The sequence below is a fragment of the Poecilia latipinna genome, unplaced genomic scaffold, assembly GCF_001443285.1.
Source record: "Poecilia latipinna isolate Pla-1442-1.1 unplaced genomic scaffold, P_latipinna-1.0 Scaffold331, whole genome shotgun sequence".
Lineage (NCBI taxonomy): Eukaryota > Metazoa > Chordata > Actinopteri > Cyprinodontiformes > Poeciliidae > Poecilia > Poecilia latipinna.
This window is the reverse complement of record NW_015112947.1, coordinates 200037-222363: the sequence shown is the minus strand read 5'-3', so window position 1 is coordinate 222363 and position 22327 is coordinate 200037. Positions and strand designations below refer to the sequence as shown.

At 38.6% G+C, this 22327-nt stretch overlaps 2 protein-coding genes across 3 annotated transcripts in view; one reads left to right on the top strand and one right to left on the bottom strand.

The window, feature by feature from the left end:
* The window catches only part of retreg1 (reticulophagy regulator 1), a 27130-nt gene extending 4803 nt beyond the window's left edge, over window positions 1–22327 (bottom strand). The window contains exons 1-9 of one of the 2 annotated variants that reach the window (XR_001425333.1): window positions 22081–22327; window positions 20539–20645; window positions 18958–18988; window positions 4686–4803; window positions 4505–4589; window positions 4291–4413; window positions 3851–3921; window positions 3481–3604; window positions 1970–2997 (exon numbers count right to left, since the gene is read on the bottom strand). Coding sequence is in view for 1 of the 2 variants with exons in the window: in XM_015035336.1 (XP_014890822.1) it covers window positions 2486–2997; window positions 3481–3604; window positions 3851–3921; window positions 4291–4413; window positions 4505–4589; window positions 4686–4803; window positions 18958–18988; window positions 20539–20645; window positions 22081–22286 (1377 nt within the window). In the remaining variant the exon portion in view is untranslated. Of the gene's footprint in view, window positions 1–1579; window positions 2998–3480; window positions 3605–3850; window positions 3922–4290; window positions 4414–4504; window positions 4590–4685; window positions 4804–18957; window positions 18989–20538; window positions 20646–22080 lie in introns of those variants that run through there. The other variant, XM_015035336.1, reaches the window with a different exon arrangement.
* Window positions 10549–12638, top strand: saa (serum amyloid A). Its single transcript, XM_015035338.1, has 4 exons — window positions 10549–11400; window positions 11476–11575; window positions 11664–11802; window positions 12415–12638. Exons 2-4 carry the CDS (start codon window positions 11488–11490, stop codon window positions 12551–12553), a joined length of 366 nt encoding a protein of 121 aa, XP_014890824.1. The 5' UTR covers window positions 10549–11400; window positions 11476–11487; the 3' UTR covers window positions 12554–12638.

Below are 22327 nucleotides of genomic sequence, written 5' to 3'. Positions count from 1 at the left end.
ATCCCGTGCAGTAGGGTAATCCAAATTCACACAGCTCAGCTTTTGAATTATTGCAAAAATTAATAAATAGCAATCATTGGTCTGGTGGAAATACAAACTGGGATTTTTGAAACCATCACGCCTCAATCTGGGCCACAATAAACCAATTTATTTTCCATTTACTGCCATCTGGTGGTAAAATAATTGAGATGCATCACTTCTGATTAATGTGGTCAGAAATAAATGCCAGATTTGTTTGGACAAATAAATAAATAAAAAAAACAATGTAATCCTGATTCTTTATTATTATTTTGCATTTATATAACCTTGCAGTTTAAAGCAGAAATTGTCACAGCTGAAACTAAAATCATAAGGTGAAAAAAATATCAAAAATAAAAATGGAACAACAAATGAAAGCGGATAATACTGTGAATAATAAAAGTCAGTACAATTATATTATCAAACTTGTTTTCTTTTATTGTTCCAACAGAATTCACGTTCAGTCTAATTTCTGTTTTTCCTCATTCGGATCCCGTCTTTCCCTCCTGAGTCCCAGCAGCTCACTGCCAAAAATCCACAAAATCTCCTACAGCCCCTCTGTTGGATGTTTATTTAGATATCCATGCATATTATTCTGAGACCAGCTGCACGTTGCATCAAAAGAAAAGTGAAAAAGCTGCAGAAATGTTTGATAAAGTAAGGAACACTAAGATCCTAACGCAGGAGATACAATGAACCTGATTATCTTTAAACCTTCATCATCAACGATCCAGTCATGAACAATGTTTTCATCTCAGCCTAAAAAATGTAACTATGCAGTAATTGTCACCATTAACTTGTTCACTTCTTTGTATTTGAAAGAACTAAGCCAGATTTCAGGTGACTGGTTAGGATTGCTTCTGTGGAGTCAGTATGAGCAGTCAGTGTCTTATCTGCAATCTATCAAAAAAAAAAACAACTAATTTCACAACCTCATACTGGACAAAAGAAAGAACTTTGTAGGGTACAAGCCTGCTGGCAGCCAGGTAGAACAGCTTCACACCAAATGAGAGGTGATCTGTTATGCTTTCATGAGCAGGTTAGGATAGATCTAACAAAGTCATTCTTACATAAAGAGATTTTATTCTGCTCTGTTCTGCCTATTTTTTTAATCTCCTTTCACAATGAGCTGTTTTGGTGCATCCTGTCACTTTAAATACAAAGAAGATACAGCTGGCCGCGCCCCCAACTCAGTTAGACTCTCACCTGAAAATGGCTGAAATCAGATGTGCAATTATATAACCGTACATCTTTGAAAAGCAGAAGTGGAGTCTCCTGCACAACCAACAAGAATGCATCAAAGTGGTTTCTGGATGGCAAGTCAACAACAAAACACTTCTCTTTTCCAGCAGCCATTGTACAGCACATGAAGTGGGAAAGCCAGCTGACCAAATGTGTTGGAACTCAGCTGGGGTTGCTAGGAAACAGTGCAGTGTCTGTTGATTGTGATTTAAAAATCGGATTATGTTTTTAAAATGACTCGTTTTCTGGGCACCAAAAAACTTTAAATTATTGCCAAAAAATGGTTGGGTGATTTTTTTACTCGGGCTGTTTTTAGAAACATTTGAGACTCAAATGGAAGAAAAACATGGTGAATAAAACTCCAACTCTCATCACATCAACATTTCTGGTCGTTTTTGCTCCTGATAAATTCCCTCTTGGCAACGAGCAATCCACTCTATTCATGACAACAAGCACCCCAGTAACAAGGAATCCTTGCTAAAGGAAACTGGGATATGTTGAGTTCCCAGCTGAGAAGCAACGCACATACCTCCAAATTGCACGCACCCAGGATCTGCTGCACTGATTGCTGAGAGACAGAGAAGCTCTGAGTTTAAATCCCAATTATTTTGGCCTGCCTGTCAAAGATAAACCTGCAGTGTTGTTGTTAGAAATAAGGAGCAGGAAAGCGTGGCATTGGGTTTATAATAGAGTTATAATGCATCTAAACAATGTGAAGTCCTGAAAGGCCTCAGTATGACCACCTGAGAAAGATGACATGTTGATTTGAGGTTCATGATTTCAACTGACTGGCTGCTGTGGAGGTGCAGAAACTTATCTGATGAGAAATATTATAGAACGAGTATTTACTTATTAAAAGGTTGACGGTCTGAGCTACTGTGAGGTTTTTAATTCCTTTTAAACTGTAAAATCTAGTGTGGAACAATAATGATAGGCTTTGACATTCCTAACTTCCTTTTCTTTGCCCAGGCTGTTTTACTGAAGACAGATTTCAAATCACAGGTTCTGCTTCCTTTAAGAACTTCCACATCATGACCAGATCGACATATATACTAAAGTAAGTGAACCTCTGCTGCGCATGAGCTGAAATAGATGTTTCAAATGTAAAAGCTAGCTCTAAAAGAGAAAAATGGTAACGCTTTCTCCTCAAAAAGAAGCCAAAGGTGACAGAAACTCTGATTGTCCTTTGTGACCATCTACCCTCCCCTGCCAAACTTTTCACCAATCAGTGGCGTCTGAGGAGTTTAGAGAAGAATCCAGATGAGGCTGGTTTGTCGGTCTTGACCGGTTCCTCCTCTTTGGGTTTCGTCTTCTCCTCTACCAACCCAAGCTCCCCTTCCAGTTGCTCCAGCTCAGACTGGTCCAGCAGCTCAAAGTCCTCCACCTCGCTGTCAGACTCCTCGGCCAGGTCCAGCAGTCGGCTCGAATCCGGAGGCCTTGACCTCTCGGGGTCTTCGCTCAGAGACAAGCATCCGACGGCAGCCTCTATCCTCTCCTGGATGGCGGACGTAACGGCAGCGGCGATGACGTCACTGGCCATCTGGTTGACCAGTTCCAGGGCGCTGCCGCTCGGTTGGCCTTCGTGTGACGTAGGAGGCAATCGGTTTGATTTGATTGGTTGAGGCGGAGGTAAGGAAAGGTCAAGGCTGAGGTCATCGTCACCGTTGGTTGTTGTGCCGTTATCAAGGGAAGGGAAATCTGGGAGACCAGCAGTGAACAATTCCTCTTTATCAAGATCTGAAAGAAGCAGAGTTGGACCAAGAAGTGAGTAAGAAGAAAAACCAACCAGGACTGTCATGTCCTCATCTCCATCGCCTTCAGACAAACTCTTCTCCAAAATGACTCCTTACTGAAGCCAGCTGGAGGAGGGAAAAACTGAGCTGTGAACATACAGACTTTCACAAACAATACACAGTAACAAACAATACAGAACTTAAATGTACAATAAATTTGCTCAGGAGAAAATATTTATCTCAAAGTAGTAAAAGTCTCAATAAAATAAATGCTGAATTGTTCTTAATCAAAAATATCAATTGGAAATTTGAGTTCATACCAACTGTGCTATTAAAGACCAACTCAATCTTAAGAGGTTTGCGCTTTGAGTCTCCTGCCTGTGGCTAAATTCCACCACTAGATGGCACTAAGTGAACATTCTTACAGAATAAACCTGTGAAATGTCAGTAAACTAAGAAAGACATAAACAGGTTCTGATATTCTCACCTTCTGAGTTCTCCGTCTGCGGTGTGTGTCCCTCTGACAGGTTGAAAGTGCCGTTATCCGTCCATGTCACGTCAGACACTTCAGTATCTGACACCGACATGTCTTTACACACCGTGGAGTCGAGCTGGCTCACCAGAAACACACAGAAATGTCACCTTTTGCACTAAAAGCTGTCAGTTGTATAAAATGTAGGGAAAAATCTCTGACTTTAAACATATTTTATCAAGTCCCTCCAAACCACCCGACTCCCGTTGAAGGTTTAACAAGCTAACAAGACTCATAAGGATCATAAGTGGTGAATTCCAACTGTTCTGACTGGACCCTGTCAGTGAACAGAATCAGATCCAGAAGAAGAAAATCAACTACAAACCTTGGGAAACATTGAAGAAAGGTCGGATTCGACGCCTTCTCTCTCCATCTGAGCCTGAACGAGTCTCTTCTCTGAAAGGAACGAATCAACAAGGATCAGATTAAACTCAAATAAATGCAACTTTGTTTAAAAAGAAAAGATAATGAAAAACATCTCTATAGATTGAATATTTTCCTTTATTTGTGAGCTTATTTGGAAGAAGTTTTTACATAAGACAAATAAAGCAATACTGCATTTATCTAAAAATACATTATGGTTGCTACTGTTTAATATGTGGATTCAATATTCAGGCTCAGGTTTGCAGTATGTTATCCCCCCACGACAGAGTAAAACCATTAAAAAAATCTGTGAAAGTTCAAAGATGTCCAGAAGGCCTGCAGATTTTAACAGATTACAAATAAGTCTGGTTATTTTAAAGAAAAATAGTGTTTAATACTTACCATGGTTCTGCTTGATTTTATAAAAAAATTGCCCGATGCCGAAGTCCAGCTTCTGCAGAACTGGCTTCAGCCACAAACTTTTGTCTTGAGATGAAATCAAAGGCCACAGGAAAATACCCAGCACTACAGGAAGGAACCAACGATCGATGCAACACGTATCAATACAGTAATTATAAAATAAGTAGAAAAGAGTGCGACAGGTCGCTTCACTCACATATGATATAGGAGATAACGATTCCTGGAACGTAGCGACCCAAAAGAGCGAAGAAGGTGCAGAGACTGCAGACCAGCAGGCAGAACTACAGCAGGAAAAACACAAACAAACATCTTCACTCAGATTTGTTTCTGTTTGTTTGTTTTATGACAAACTCATGTTGCCAGGTTGTCAGGCTCACCTTGCCAGGGTTCTGCTGTTTGAACGCCGACGTCTCCTGGATGAAAAGTCTCAGGGAGTCACCGAGTTGAGGTCCGGTTCTGGACCGGCTGTCCTGCCCAGAATCAATGATCTCCCAACTAGAACCACACAAACCCAGGAACCAGAATCAGTCACTGAAGCTGAAAAATGTGTGTCCCTTCATCAGATGAGGATCCCCAACGCCTTGCTTCTCTGACAGCTGAGCTGTTAAAAAGGGTTTTTCACAAGCAGGGGTTGGTGTCAATGAAACAGGAATCTGTTTGTTATTGGACAGATTTTTACCAAATTACATCAAGCAGTTTAACTTTGTATATATTAGAGTAGTAACACAAAAAAATGAATAAAAACAAGAATAAAAACGTATACATCACTTTTAAGTTGGGTTGATGTTTAGACAATCCGATGTGATATTCTAACCTCAATGGTCATGAATTAATTAGCTCTAAGTGGAAAATCATAAATAACAGAAAGAAAGGCTTGAAATGATGTGTATGAACATCATTTGCTGTTTGTTTCTTTGCATAATTGATGTCGATGCATATATTTAGCTGAGGATTTAGTGCATGTAAAACAGCCTGTTAAAATCCAGTGTCACCACTAAATTTAGGCATGACCAATGAAACACCAGGAGGATGATTGCTAAAGCAGGTGTCAGACGGCAACCGGGAGGAGACAGAGTTTTCCAGAGTAAGATGGGAATTCAGAGACAGCTGAAAAATAAAACTTTCATTTCTTTCCTGGGAGTTCCCTCGCATCACTTCCTGTTCTTATTTTACATAACAAGGACAAACCGTGACTGGCCTGGGAAAACCCAGGTAAGGGTGTAAAATGCAAGGCATGTTTCCTCTCTTAAATCCAAGCACTGGAATGTTGATCCTTCATCTGTCCTTGTTTCAAAGCCAACCCACTGAAGTGATAATACACTGGTCATGCTGTGATGTACAATGATCCAACCCCAGGTCAGCTAGAAATATATGAGAGGTTTTTTTAATGAATGTAAAAAATTTATTACATCATTACATCAAGAGTTGCCACTTTTTGGCTAAAACTATGTTTAAAATGTGGGAACAGAGCGAACAGAAGATAACTGCGTAGTTTAACCCAGGCCAAGTGGAACTGTTTCCGGCTTAATGCCTGTGATTGTTCCTTTTAAATTTGTCGAGCTGTTGTTCTGATCGTGTTCATCACGTGAAACGACTAAGCACTAAATTTAAATCCAGCTGAGGATGGAAACTTCCTGTCCTGTGTGAGCAGCTGTCCTGGAAACAGCGAACAACTGCTGCAAAATCACCATGAAGATCAAGTTGCAGCAACAACTCAGTCATCTCCTCTTGGTATTTACGACTAACTGCTTACACTTTAGATGGTTGTTTATTGGTTGATGATGTTTGCACATATATTGTATAAGACTCAGTTAATTGGATTTGCAGTGGTTAATTAAGGAAGTTCAGGTTTTACATCAATGTGGTTCTTGAATCAAAACGCACAAATATTTACTAAACACAAACAGTTTCCTCCCCAACTGTGTACAACAAACGAGCGAATGACGAATATGGACGAATTCAACACTTAAATGAACAACTAGGGTGTTACTTTTATACAAGTAGATACAAATATGTAAATATATTAATTGTTTTGAGAGCCTCTTCCTGTTCTCCTGGGTGCCAACATGGTTGAATTTAGAGCCTTAGCATTAGCATCTGCTAAATACCTTGTTTACATAGTGATTAAGCATTAGCTCTAGCTAAAGTCAATGTTGATATAGCGCTTTAGCATAGGTTCCTAGATATAATCTTAATATAGCACTTTAGTATTAGTATTTCCTAAATACAAGGTTGGTTTTGTGCTTAAGCATTAGCTCCTGATAAATAGTTTGTTGGTATAGTGATTTAGCACTAGCTTCCACTAAATACCATGTTGATATAGCACTTTATAAGCAGAAATGTACATATATGTTTTCAGAGCCTCTTTATGTTAATCTTGTGATGGTTGGATTTGAAGCTTTAGAATTAGCTTCCCATAAATACCATGTTGGTATAACTATTTAGCATTAGTGGAACTGTTTATAATTACCTCCTTAGTGTTAGCGCTGCTAACCTTTCAGTTAGCGGTGCCCACTGCTGCATCCTTCTGTTCCTTATCTATATCACTGAAACCCTGAAGTCCAGGAGGGTGAGATGCTTCTGCCTCTCCAGCCTTCATTGGGAAGAGGGGGGATGTGGAGTTAAACCCAGGGAAGTTGCCAGTCTATCAGTTGCTCAACCTCTCAGGCTAATCTGAGCATTTATAGCTCTCCAATCTAATACACAGAATGACCACCTAACTCAAACGCCAAAGCATTTATTTGCTTTGGCTTAATGATTAGCTGGCTTTAGCCTCCTTCAGTGTATCCTTTGTCTGATCCTGATCCTCCAACACAACAACACAGCCACTGACCTCCTCCACAAACTTCATCACAAATAGTCAAGCTTTTTTGTTTGCCGTTTTAGTCATTTTATAGGTTTATTATTCTCAAGACACTTTACAAAACCAAATTCAATTTTATTCTTTTTAAATATGGTGCAATCCCCCATCCTGAGTCAGCAGAGGGCGACAGTGGACATCCATCCATTTTCTGTACACCCTTGTCCTTAGTGAGGTCAGGAGGGTTGCTGGCATCTCCAGCTAACGTTCCGGGCAAGAGGCGGGGTACAACCTGGACAGGTCGCCAGTCTGTCGCACGACAATGGACAGCAACAACTTATTTTAACAGGAGGAACTTCAGCAAGAACCACAGCAGTGGTGCAGTGAGGATTCAGGCAAACACAGACCCACTGGACCAGGTGAACTTTCAATGGGAAGCGAAAGCAAAGGAACAGAAACCAGCATGCTGTTCTAACCAGATATTTCTACAGTGTTTATTGGTTGGTTCCCAGTGAATTCATCAACAAATCTGATTTAAGTTAGTGTGTCATGTCTCAAATGTATCTTCCAGGTTAGCGCATCTGACAAAAAGGTTTTGTTTTTAAGTACAAACTGTTTCCATTGTCTGGGCACACAGAACAGACCGTAGAAGGACTTTTTCTTTCCCCAACATCTCTTCATAATGACTTAAGAAGCTGCTGGAAACAAACACAGGTGGCCACAAAAAGCTGTAGTGTCTCATTTGCGCCCACCTGACCAAAACGTCAGCGTCTCAAGTAACTCCTATGACGAAATGTCCGCTGAAACCCGGCCCACTGCACGACTTCCAAGCACACGCGCCTGTTAGACTCTGATTTCCAGAGAGCGTGATGTAGCTGACCATGCGCGGATGATTCTGCAAAACACTTGGAGCAACATGTGCTTGGTGAAAAGCATCTGCTCCTTCTTTCTGCAATTAGGTGCCAAGCTGGTTCTGAAAAAATGTATAAATCCAAATTTAAAGTGAAAGGATGGACCTTGTCAGGGTTTGATCCTTGGTAGTCAGACGTGGGCGACAAAGGGAGGAGCAGCTGCTGGACGGAAATCCTGTTTAACCCTATCAGGACCTCAGAAACAACAGAGAGGACGGCACTGCTGAGCCTCTAACAAGCCCGGTCATGACACTTTCTAAAATAGACCCAAGACAAACAATGTGACTAATGGCAGCAGAATTATCTTATGATGCGGCTTGGAGGCGGGGGTGTTAATATGTTTACCCGCCTGTTTGTGTGGCTATTTGCTACAACAACCCTGTCTCTGATGCAACTAATCCCTGTTTATGTTCTGCATACAGACACACATACAGTAACCGGGCGGAACGGGCTGATCCGATTCCCTGTAAACGTCAACAAGAAAAGCCAACCAGCGAGTGTCGACACTGGAAACCAAAAAGCTACGAGTAACTCAAGACTTCAGAGAGATGGGGAGACGCAGAGCTGGGATGCAATAACGCTGCCGTAGTTTTACCATGAAACCAGGTCATAAATATCCTAATTATAGGGAACCATCTTCCTGGAATTACATCGAGCATAAAAAGCCCAACAACGGTGGCTAAAGATGTGTGATGGAAGCAGTTTAATTATCTCCCAAACTCTCAAATCCAAGAACTCACTAGACAAGAAAAAACAAAAAGCATCGATCAGACAATAACTCTTTGTCTCTAGCAAAGCGCTGTACCTTAGTCCTGCCCCACGATCTTCAGGAGACATCTCCAGATGTTAGCACAAGTCTTCCAGAGGTGTTGAAGGAACTACGAGAACAAGGTTTTCTGGTAGGATGTAACACTGAGGTTGAATCAGTATTTTTCAGCAGCTAAATCACGGCAAAGCAGGCGACAGTCTGACAGCAGATTCTGTTTATCCTCAATGAAACCCAGCTTGGAGTATTTCAAGTGGGCTCGTCTAAAAATAACTGGGTCACGCTGCATTCCACCCGGCAGCCGTCAGGAGTACAGAGGAATGGGGTTGAGGGTGGAGGGGGGTCTTCATGAAACAGCTGCCACCACCAACAACACCCACCCACCTGCCCAATATCAACATCACCCCCATCCCCACAAACACACACACACTCCCAGTGACAGAGATGGATGGACTGATAAGAGGACAACTCTGTCTCACATTCTGACAATGTTATCCGTAAGTTCAACTTCTCTATCCATCCGTACGTCTGAATCCATTTATCCATGAAGAGTCATGGGGGGCAGGAGCCATTATCCAGCAGCCATTGGATGAGACACTGGGTAAATCCCGGGCAAGTCCCCAGTCCACACACACACTCCTAATGAGCCCAAACACTCAGTACCTCCAGGATGATGTGATGTTTTCTTGTGACTGTTGCAGCATAAAATTACCGATTTTGTGGCTTCTTTTTCAAATAGCTGCAGAGAAATCGGCAAATTTTCTTAAAGCTATATCTTTGCCATAATAAGTTTATAAAAAATTTAAAATTGCTGCTCATAACCTTCCCCCCCAAAAAAAGACAGGAATTTTAACAATATTTAAAAGTGCAAATAACATTTTCAAATACCTTCTTGGAATATCACCATTAATACCAATAAAATCATTTCAAAAGAATTATTTCTTATTGGTCATTCAAGTTAAAATAATCTGGTGTTAGTGTAATCAAATCCTAAGATCTTAAAATGATTTCAAGAGATGTACTGAAACAGGAAGTTAAATAAAAATGGGGTTTTGGGCTGAATTGGTTAAAATTCAGCCGAGTTGCAGTGATTGGTCAGAAAAGAAGGAAATACAGAAATTAAGAAGGTGATGTGAATTTGCATTAAATGCTTTAAATATGAGATTGCAACTTCCTGGAGGAACTGAATAATCTGTTCAATGAGTGCAAACAGACCTGAGCTCCTTATGACAAAACAAAAGGCGGCCATTTTGTTCAGGGCATTTTGCTCATATCGCAATGACATGTAGAAAAATTACTAATGTAAAATCAGTTTGAGAACTGCCATCTAGTGGCCAGAGCCCGAATTACATGTTGTGACACTTGGACAAGGACTGATTACAGGAACTAAGCGTGAGGTTATAAACCAGGGGTGGGCAATCCTGGTCCTCGAGGGCCGGTGTCCTGCAGCTCTTAATGTCTCTCTGGTCCAACACACTTGAATCCAACAGCTGAATCACCTCCTAGTGCAGTCCAGTTCTCCTGAGTCCTGCTAATGACCTCATTATTTGACTCAGGTGTGTTGAAGTAGAGACGCATCTAAAAGTTGTAAGAGGCCCTCCAGGCCTGGAGTTGCCCTCCTTTGTTATAAACCTTTGAATATAAAGAGGTTTACATGTTTTAACATTTTACCAATTCACATAAATTAACTATAATAGAACAATGTTTTGTGGATCATTCAATTTTTAGACATTATTCACAGTTATATTTATAAATATTTAGAAAAAAAAGGTAAGACTGTTCACAGCTAAAATGCATATAAACAGTTAAAAACAAAACATGCAAAACATGGCAGTGTGACTCATGAAACCATGTGTATAACTACATTTCTCTGAGGTATATGCTAAAATATAATATCTGTAAAGAGAACACAGAGCTGATCTTAATGCTTAATACAGTTACAGGCAACAACGGAAAAAGGGGAGGAGCTGACAGTTTCTGGTGGAAATGGTAACCGCCAACTGTCAAGAGCAACAGAACGAAACTTTTACATCAATAAATGCCAGGAGAAAATAACTTTCAGACTGAACAAAAATGAATTTGAAGAATAAATAAACCCATTTTGGCAAACTTTATCTGTAATATCAATAAAATGAAACATTTATGATGACTAAACCAGACATTTTCACCAACCCTAACCAAAAATTAATTCATACCCCACCTCTAAACCTGACCCCTGACCTTATACAAGGGGGTCCATGGCACTGCATTAGAACCGGACTTTGGCCCCATAAGGGCCACTGGTCTATGCCAGAAATGGTCCTAAATAGGACACACACACGCACACAGTTCCAGTTTTATTTTTTCTTGCTGTGGAAAAACTGCATCATAATGACTCAATTCTTAAACCTACCAAATAAAAAGAAAAACCCAGAGGGTAACATGGTTTGTTTCTGTTTTGATATGATGCGCTCTTCTTTCACTTTCACCAGTCAGGTATTGTAAAAAATAATCTGGATTTCCCCCGGTTCTGAAATACAGCCCATTTGTTGCCACAGAATATAAAAGGGACTTGTCTCTGCAGTTAGCAGAACGAATCCTTGAGGTTTTACTGAAACGTCTGCACACTCTGAGAAGTAAGTACTTAATCTAGAAAATTCCTCAAAACTTCTGCATATGTTGGTGTATTTCCAGTTTTACTTTTGTTTCAGGCTTCTGCAACAATGAAGATGCTTTTAGCAGGAATTGTTCTAATTTTCATCGCTGGATCTGAAGCTCATTGGTACAATTTTCCTGGTGAAGCTGCTCAAGGTAGGAAATATGACAGTCAGTCCTGGGGTTGTTACTGAAAGTCTGCAGGGTTATATTAAATGAATATCTGGTGCTTTTTTCTGTTAAGGAGCTGTTGATATGTGGAGAGCCTATCATGACATGAAAGAATCCAACTGGAAGAACGGTGATAAATACTTTCATGCCAGAGGAAACTATGAAGCTGCGCAGAGAGGACCAGGAGGCGTGTGGGTTGCAGAGGTCATCAGGTGAGAAAGAGTCTTCAAAGGTCAAACACCAGCAAAGATCTAAGAAGGTCAGACTGAGAGAGAGATCAGATGATTACTTTAAGATCATTGTTTTGCTGTTGTGAGGTGATGTGATGCATTCATGTGCAGAACTGTTCAAATGTATTAAACTGCAGATTTATGAGCTGAAAAAAAGTTTAGAACAAGAATTTGTTGAATGATTCTGCAACTCAGTCTTATGGTAATGCAAATCCTGGACAACATGGACCAATATAAAATAACTAAAATGTTAATTGCTGGTGTGATTTCCTTTTATAGCACTTATATAAATCTCATCCACCTTGTGCAAAATCTTAGCCCAAGAAAACCTCTGATAAATGCAGCTTTCAGAGAAAAAACCCCCTAAATATTCAAACAGAAGGTCTTGATGCTCAATTCAGATTTTTTGATTAAATCCGATGTTTTTTGCTTCTGTGCGAATGGTTTACGACCTCTAAAAGAAAACATAGACGTCACACAGCAGCTCTCTGTTTACAGCCAGCAGGAATAATGGATGAAACCGTCTACAGATCAGTTTGTTTCCTTTTTGCAAGTTTGTTTCTGCATAGTGATATTGTGGATTTTCCTTTTCAGTGATCTCAGAGAGTTGGTGCAGGGAATGTCGGGTCAGGGTCCTGAAGACGAAGCTGCTGATCAGGCAGCAAATCACTGGGGACGAAGCGGAGGAGATCCAAACCGCTACAGGCCAAAGGGACTTCCAGAGAAATACTGAGAAATTTAAAAAACTCCTGTTAAAACATTACAGTGTTGAAGCCTAAATGATCTCAGTTGCAATGTGTGGCAAATTAAAAAAGGTATTACTCTTCTTTTTCTTTCTTCCTTTTTCAGCTTAAAAGGATCCAGGACTAAATGAACATGTTGGAACATGTTGCAATTTTCTTATTGCCTAAAAAAAATGCTGTTTGTGATACGCCAAAACTCATAATAACTTCAAAAATTTACATCTTTTGTTACATTTTTCATCCATGGAGGTCACCATTTTTTCACCGATGGGTTGATGACGCGTTTTGGTCCATTCTGTACTAGAGTCTACAGAGTAAACACATTAAGGCTAATTTTACCCCAGTAGTTGTTGTCATTTGACTGGTGTAATTTTAGAAAATACCACACTGTGTCACTATCGGCTGTGATAAAAAAAAAGAGGCTAATCTGGATAATTTCCCACATAAAGAAAGCAGAGCGCAGTGAGAGCCGGAGCAGAACACAATGAAGGACCTAATCTGGACCCTGGACTTTTCTCCACAACACTTTGAGTCATTCATACCAGTAAAACCAACGAAGGCTCTAACAGGTGGTCGTTATCTTAACGAGCTAAAAATAAATGCCGTGCTGCCGCTGAGACAGGCAGAGCTGGACGCTCTTTGAGATGCTAACAGGGGCTATACGGCGGCCTGCGGTGCTCACACCACCGACCTGACCGGACCGTGGAGGTTCGGTGTTGGTAGCAAAGTCCGGTATCTGTCACCGCAGCAGACTCTACACAGCACAACTGATGCCGAACCGGACACAGTTGGGAGAAACAAGCAGCGCTAACAGAGCTATTACTACCGGAAATGCTAATGGAGCTAATCACCGTGCTAAACGTAAAGTCACCACCAACACCGAACGAAATTCGGACCCTAAACCGCTGTGGCCAAACTGGACACAGAGCTACAGAAGTACTTACAGGTAACAGAATTTCGCACAAGACCGGTTCAAATTAAAAAGGCTTAATAAAGTAAGTCATTAATGTTTTGGCTGGAGGAGCCAGGCAGTTGGACCATTACGCATCATTTACCCAGAATGTGTTGCAGCGTGAACAACATGGCGACATTCCTGTCAAAATAGTTTATTAAAATTTATAAAAACCTAAATAACCTACATTATTACTGTATTGTTTTTACATACAAGATAACTATTTCCTAAATAAGGTCTATTTTTAATAACTAATCGTGGTTCCCCTTAAAATGAAATCCTAATGTATTCAGGACAGTTAGATATTTTACTTTTAGTTTATATAAATTATTACTTCACAACGGAAAAAAGATTTTTGATTTACTCTCCACTGCCCTCTGCCTGCCACACAGAGTTATTTCACTTCTGCTGTCATGTTAGATCTTTGTTTTTGTGTTTTCTGCTCAGAGAACTGATTTGTTTTCTGTTTTCCTTGGGAGTTTTTTTTATCTTCTGTTGTGTTCATTCACCTGCTGCTGCTGGTGAACTTTTAGTCATTTTCTTTGAGAATTTTCCTTCAGTTTTCTGTTCCTCTGTCACTTTACACAGTGCTGTAAAAAGAAATGTGTCTTCTTACAGATTTTCTGTTTTGCTTTACCTAATCCTTAAATAAATGCATTCAAAACAGCAACATCTTTCTGGTGTATTTTAAATATATATATATAAATATAAAAAAATATAAACCTATAAACAAGCTCATGAAAAAATATACACTTACAGTTAAACCTTTATTGTGTTTATTTAGGATATATATTTTTTAATTTATCTAAAAAGTGAAGAAAACATGTTTATCTCCTCACACAAATCCCTCCTACTGAAGTGCAATTATTTTTAATATTTATTCTGGCATTTAGTTATTTTTTTTAAAACAAACCTCTCTCTTTTAACTAATACTTTTAATTTCAAACCACTTTTTCATAAAACTTGGGAGGAGTTTGTTATAAGTTTTGCATATTGTCCATCCGGTTCTGATCTCTAAATCTTAAACTTAAAGTATGAAATGTCATAAATATTTTATGGATGACGATAATGTGATTCTTACAGCTTTCCTCTGAAGCAAGAAGTCGAGTTTGTGTTGGTTTTTCAGCAGTTTCTGCAGATGACGAAATTTAATGTATGGGAATATTATGCAACAGTATAACATTTCTTTTAGAATATATTCTATTTAATATTGATATTGTTGACATGAAATTTTAGCTTTTAATCTGCCGATATGTGCCTGAACATGAGCTGAGGAGGAAATAAAGATCTAAAGAAATCCCACACAAAGAAAACTGAACACAAAGGAATGAGCTGAAAAACAAAAACCATGGGCGGTTCTAGACAGGGGCCATCAGGGGCCACGGCCCCTACAGAACAGGTCCGGGCCCCTGCTGTGTCCCCCCTGCACTGAAGAACAACTAAATAAATTTCTTATGATTTGCACAGAACTTGGACTAAATTTGTGTCTTATCTTCACAGTTTTACTTTCATGGTGAATTATGTCAAAGTGTTACCGCATTATGATCGAATCACAATTTTTATCTGCTAGATCAGAAATCTGTGGTTCTTTTTATATCTTAAACATTAAAATATTCACCCATTTGTTTAGTAAGTGTTGCATGTAGAAGGCTGTGGAGCATTATTAGGATTAAGGCATCAGAGCCAAATAAGGTAAATTCGGCCACTATGTTAAAGATTTCCCCAGCAGGTTTTTGCTTTTCCACATACACATAAAAAGGCACGTAGACAGAGAGATGGCTCTGATCCTGCAGCTGTCAGTTTGCATTTCGGGTCAGCAGCTAATCTCCTGAACTTGCTGTAAGCCTGCAGTAGAGTTACCCACAATGCAACAGGGAGCGACAGCAGCAGGTGGCGGTGGCACAATCCCATCCTGCTAGCCAAATGTCACAGTGACATAGAGACGGCGCTACAATGGGTGGCGCTCGTTCAAATGGTCAACAGAGCCGTCTCCATGACAACCTGATCAACTTCAGTCTTTGTAAAGCAGCCATGTTGTTTTTATCTCTTAACACGCAAACCCTGGATCATCCTTGACCCGAACTCGACCATCGGTCTGTTGCATAATGCTGATGTGTTGCATCCAGCGTGGCGCCCACTAATCCCTGACACCTCTGCTGAATCCCAGGCAGCAGCCAGCTGTGGCCGGGAGGAACGGACCAACCAAACACTGGACGACGTTCCAACGGAGAGCAGCCTGCGATCCTCAGCAAGGGTCATAACTCAGGCAAAGGTGAGAGGAGTAAGGCTGATCAATAAACCAATAACAATACAAAGCCCAGTAGACATATGATCAGCATCAATAGATAAAACTTCTGATAGAATGTTCAATAATTCCACAATCCAGAACCGCACGGCATTCTCGGAGATGTAGGCAGAGGAAAAGCTTTAGCCCCTCAACCTGTCATGGCTAGCAAAGCAAAGTTGGTGTCTTCAACTAACTCATTCACTATGTGGTTACCTAGCAACTCACTCACTACATGGTTACCTAGCAACAACCTGTTCAGTGACTTCCAGCAGCAAAGACGATATTGTGATAATCTTGCTTGAAGGACGGAGGAAGTGATCACAGGAACCATCCTGCACTGTAAAAACACTCAATTTTACTAAGTATTTCTGGTCCAGTTTCTAGTAATACATTAGAAATGAGACAAAACTAACTTACATGTAACTTTTCATCAAAATATAGGAGCTTATTTTAGATAAATAATTCCTTAATATTGATGGAAAAGATGGCAGATAATTTCACTTATAACATGGGAAAAATATCTCGTAATAAGTGAATTTATCTGCCAATGGAACAAGTACATTTTCATCAATATTAAGGAATTAACTCAAAACTCACTTCTATTTCTTACTGAAAAGTTACTTGTAAGATAGTTTTGTTACATTTCAAGTGTATTAAGAAATTTGCAATAAAAACTAGACCAAAAATATTTAGAGTTTTTGCAGTGTAAGCATAATATTGTAGTTTTCATTAAACTTTCATTAAAAGTGTTTAACTGTATGGAAGCAGCAAAAACACATTTCTCTAAATATGTACTTACTGTGAATGTATTGATCTGTTAGCAGTGAGTTCATTCAGAGGTTGAATCTCTGTTTTGGTTGTTTCTATGCTGATCACATGATTCAGCCTCAGATAGGAGGATTAGATTAGATGGTCATATGTGATCAATCAGCTCTGGAGCTGCAGTCCAGATTCAGGTTCATGAATCTGTATTATCTCTATAATAAGATGAACAGGATGTGAAAAATTCAATGAAATCAGAAAGGAAAGAATTACTGTGAGGTGTTGTTAAAAGAAAAAGAATAAATTCAGATCCTTTCAGGTTCCTGCAGCTTGTGTGAAGGAACATGAATAAAAACGTTAAAGTCGAACAGCTTTAACATTAATATTTATCTTCAGATAAATATTAATGTTTAAAAGTGCTACTGTGGATTTGTTGGTGTGTTTATCAGAATGTTAACATCGTATGATGTCATAATCCCAGAGATGTACATAAAAAACTCATCAGACTGTTTGGGACATCTGCTCACATAAATCAAAGTTTGTTTTTCTCATAAACAGGAAATCAGGTTATTTTCTGCAAGTTTGATGTAAAAGCAGAAATAAAACACAACAGTATATTAAATCCTCTTTAGATTTTTACCTCAAAATGTTCTGGAGCAACAAGTGAGCTGTTAATCAAAATAATCAACTGAGTAAAACAAAACAAAATATAAAAATGTGATAAATTCAACACCTTAACAGTCATTTTTATTCACAGTTCATTTCTCTGTGGACTCAGATTTTTCCTGTTTTGATTTATGTCTCATTTGACAATCATGTCTTTAGCTGCACAAACTCTAAAGTCGCTGAATGTTAACGGATTTACATTTATGCATAAAAAGTCTGCAGGAAATAATGAAAAATTTAATCAATGAAATTGAATCCAAATCAATAAAATCTGCAGGCAGGATCATTGAGCTAATTAAACATTTATTTAGACTGAATTACATGCAGGACCTCTAGTTATGCAGATAATCTGGTTATGTTTTGATCATATTAACTCTTATTTATTGAGCTATTAGATTTCAGGAAGATCTAATTAGAGCATGAACTGATGCCAGATCTAAAGCGTCTCTAAATTTCTCAAACTAAATCTGCAGCAGCTTGTGAATCTGCTCTGACCTTCAGTACAAACACCATTTGTCACAAGATAATAGATGGTTTTGATTTTTAAGGTGGCAGGTACAGAACACAGCTGAAGGCTCTGGGGGACTGAAACACGTTGAAACCAGCTTTTCAACGTTTATCCATTCATTCTGTACCTGCTTGTCTCCAGCAGCCATTGGAAGAGGTCAAAGGTCACTGACCCATCACAGGGGAACAGAGACACACAACCAAACTCCACACAGAAAGACAAAGACCAGGATTTGGACTCAAAACCTTTTTGCTGCAGAGCAACAGAGCAACGCTGCAAAACACAGAATCTTACCGATTATATTTAGTACAAATATCTAAGTAGACTAGAAATAAAATAAAACTAACAAGTAACTTTTTAGCCACATCTAGGAGTTTGTTTTAATCAAACAATCCAAATAATAAAAGTGCAGTAAACTCAGCAGGCCAGAACAAGCCAACAGGGACGGACGACTGAAGGGTTGTAAAAAACTATGTTCTCTGATGAATCCTGGGAAGAAAATGTGAAAACTTCCTTCAGTACAATCATAAAATTCATGTATAAACTTGATTTTTATTCAGGGAGTGGGCTTCCTCCTGATTCTATCCAAAATCACATGACATCTTTCTCTCCAGCCTTTCATAGCTTTTAATTGCCAATATGGTAGTTTCAATGCAGGGCTGCTGTTTGCATGATAAGCATTAGCTTTGTGGCTACCGATTAGTGCGTAGTATGTATGATGGAGGTAAAACCTCCTCCAGGTTATAATATTCACACATGTAAACAACAAAAAGAGCTTTCAGAAAACAGCAGAAGTCTCAGTTTCTTTCTGCACTCGGTGTCCTGATCCAGCTGGAGAAAACTAACTCAATTCTCTGCAGCTGAGCGTTTCTGTCCGTCCAGCAGAGTTAGACGTCTTCCACCTACCGGATCATGTAACTCCAATTTGGAGTCACATTTATCCAGTTAGACCTTCCTTCATGTGATGTCAACATGATCAGCTTTATGTTTCAATCAAGGTGTTTGGCTTTTACATCAGGCAGCCTGAGAGCAAACAGGATCCGTTTCACTGGGAAGAATCAGGTGTTTACCTTCAGTATGTATGTTTGTTAAATTTGAGGATTTTAGTGACACATTTTGGGTTTCCTCTGATCCAGTCAAAATGTACATAAGCCTCCAGTCTGACCGGATATTTGACTCTTTCAGGTGAAACAAACACATTTCCTGCTTTGTGTCTTACCTGCTGGTCATGCTGCGCCACACAGGAGCTCCTGTGGAGGAAAAAACAGCTCTGAACGTAGATGGTACTTTACAATATAACTACTTAAATATATCAAAGTTGTTTTTTATTAGTGACACTTAAAGGAAAAGATGAAGAGCAACAACATGAAAAATCAACCTAAAACACATTTATCCAGGTAATCTGAGTGTGATAAAAAGCTACAGACTTTTAGCTCCTTGTATCTGAACTAAATGCAGAAGTAGAGTCATTTTTTCCTTCTTTAAAGAGGAGTGCATTAGCGATGAGACGCCACAGGTTTCAGGTTTCAGTGCCTCACTGTTACTCATCAGGATAAAAATGACGAAGCGTTGAATGAAATCATCTGCCAGTGGAGGAACCTGAGTTTGGGCCTGCCTGTAGTTTGAAACATCTGACCGGAGAAAATGAACATAAAGCTGTCCAGGATGATTAATTTAAACTTTTATAACCTTTAAAAAAAACACTGAGACACAATCCTGTCCAAAAACGACCCAATTACTGGACTAAGTAATATAAATGTTTAATGACAGCAGGAAGACAATGAAAAATTTACTAATTTTTATAACAAATCTGCACAGAATATGAATAATGTCAGCATGAAAACTTGTTTTGAGACATTAAAAATGATAAATATTTTAGTATATTGACATTCTGTATTAAGCTCAAAACTAAGCATCTTAACTCTGAGGAAGAGTTAATATAATCAATCCATCAATAAATCAAATCAATAAATCCATCCATCAATCCATTTATCTTTGTAACTAAGTAATCGACTATTCTAGTGATTAATCGGATTTAAAAACTTCCATTCTGCAAATCTTTCAATTAACCAATTATTTTTAAACAATATTATAAATACTTAAAATGTGCAAACACACTCATAATTCAATTTATTTTTAAATAAGAAAATGAAAATTTAATTGCCTAAAATGCAACTACAGCAAAAGATGCTCAATAGGAGATTTATCTTCCTGAATTTGAACGAGGCGAAGCTGAACTGCCACTTCCAGATTTCTGGGTAGAACAGATTTACAGACCAAGAGACTTTGTGATCTTAAATTAAAAACATTTATAATTTGTGTACAGTTTGGGCTTAATTTTGGCTCTTGGTATGTTTTTTTCTACAAAATATAAAGATCCTTTCTAATGTCTCAAAAGACAGAACAATAATTTCTCCTGTGAAAAATTAATTGATTACTAAATTAATTGATGATTATTTCATTAATCGATTCGTCTCGATTAATCGTTCCAGCCCTGCTTTACTTGATAAAATATCTTAACATGTCGCTGAAACAATGTGTATGCAGAGTGTTAACGACTGGCACTTAAAATGTGATGTCCAAAAATTACATCAATTCATGCATGGTGGGGCAGTTGCCTAGCAACAAGAAGGTTTTGGGTTAAAATGGCGTCCTGGTTTTTTCTGCGTGGAGTTTCATGTTCTCCCTGTGGGTTCTCTCTGGGTACTCCAGCTTCCTCCCACAGTTACAAACATGACTGCTAGGCTCATCGGTCTCTGTAAGGGTGTAAGTGTGTAGACAACAGATGGAAGAAAGAAACCTTTGGTTCTGGTCCAAACAGCATCTCTTGCGGTTACCGTGACGACCAGCAGAATCAACAGGATGGAAATAAGGCTGTAGATCCGAAAAGAGCTGAAGGCAACAAACCTACAAACACAAATCCGAGTTTTAGCTCAAAAGAGACAATTTGGTTTCATAAAGTGTCACAATAAACTCATTTAAAGGGTTTTTATTGTTCAAAAAGGAGCAAAAAGAAGAAATAATGTTAAATAAACCATCATGCTAATATTCTAATATTTATACCTGTAAAATTATTTTCCAGTCAAATAACAGTTATTATAATAACAGTGGTATAGTACTTTATAGTTTCTATGTCTGATCAATTAACATTAAACTAAATTAGATTTTTTCTACTTGCGTAAAATGTATGTTCTTTTTAGGCAAATATAAAGACATTTGGAAATAAAAAAAGATCAAATGAAAATTTTCTATTAAATGCAACTTTACAGATTGTGCAAAAGAAAACATGTCAGTTAGATTAGGACTGAAATTATTAATCGGATGAATTGATTATTTAACTAATCGTCAGCTAATTTAGCAATCAATCAATCAATCATTAACTGGAGTATACAGACTTTAAAACATGTTATTTGCTGAAAGAATAAAACACTTAGAGCAGTAATTAATCTAAAACTGTTAGAAAGAAAAATTAGATTTTGCATTTAAGATGAAAATTCTTTGTCTGTAAATAAGTTACCCAGAAAGTAGCATAGTTTTAGTTTCACCTGTAGGTTCAAATTCTGAAAATAAATAAATAAAATAAAATAAAAATCTCCGGTTAAGTACCTGTTGCATCCAATTACTAATCAATAAAACAAAAAATAAATCACCAGACTTACACTGTATTGATTAGCTGCAGATGCATCCTTTGCTAGAAATAACTAAGTGTTCACTAAGGAGCGGTTACTGAATTTTGAATTTTAGGAAATAAAATGTTTATTTTCTAATTGCAAAAAGAGATTGAATGATTAGTTTTTATTTATATATTTTATGTATTTGTAACATTGTATAAAAATAAGCTTAAGTAAATTAAATGAAAAATGTGCAGAAAATGTCAGTTTATTTTATCATATTAAAGTATTCATTTTCAGAATAATCAATTATTAAAGTAATAATAATATAAAATGTTGATCTCCTCGCCCTGAGTAAGAGCTGAACTGAATAATTAAACTATTATCCATTAGTGGATAATAGTGACATTTCTCAATAGCAAAACACTTTTTTAAAGTTTTATTAAGTATTTATTACAACCACACATCATAATTATACATGCAACTTTAAAATTAAAATAAACTAATTTATTGAAATTTCAACGTTGAACTCCTTAAAAATATTTATAGGACAGCATACTTTATTTAAATTAGACTTGGGAATATTTACTCTTAATAAAAACTGTTCAAACCAACTTTATTAATAAATCTAAAGATCAGGTTGAACTGCTTCATATTTTATATTTGATCTAAAATCGTGGTGTTGTTTTAACAGGTCTGCTTGTCGGATATCCCTGCGTCATGATGCCTACCAGATCACCGCGTTGGCTGCAGCAAACAGGGCTGACGTCCTGACCGGATGCTGCCTCCAGCTGACCAGACCCCTGACACGCCACCCTGCCCGGCCGGGGGCCCTCTCCTGCCCGCGGTGCTCCGGGTTAAGGGGCCCCGGGGGGCCCACCGGCCCGGGGGCCGCTTCCTGTCCGCCAGCGGCGCTCTCTTCCCGGCTGCCCAGCATTGCTTAACGGCTCTCTGCCGCTGCGCTCCACCTATGGTAGC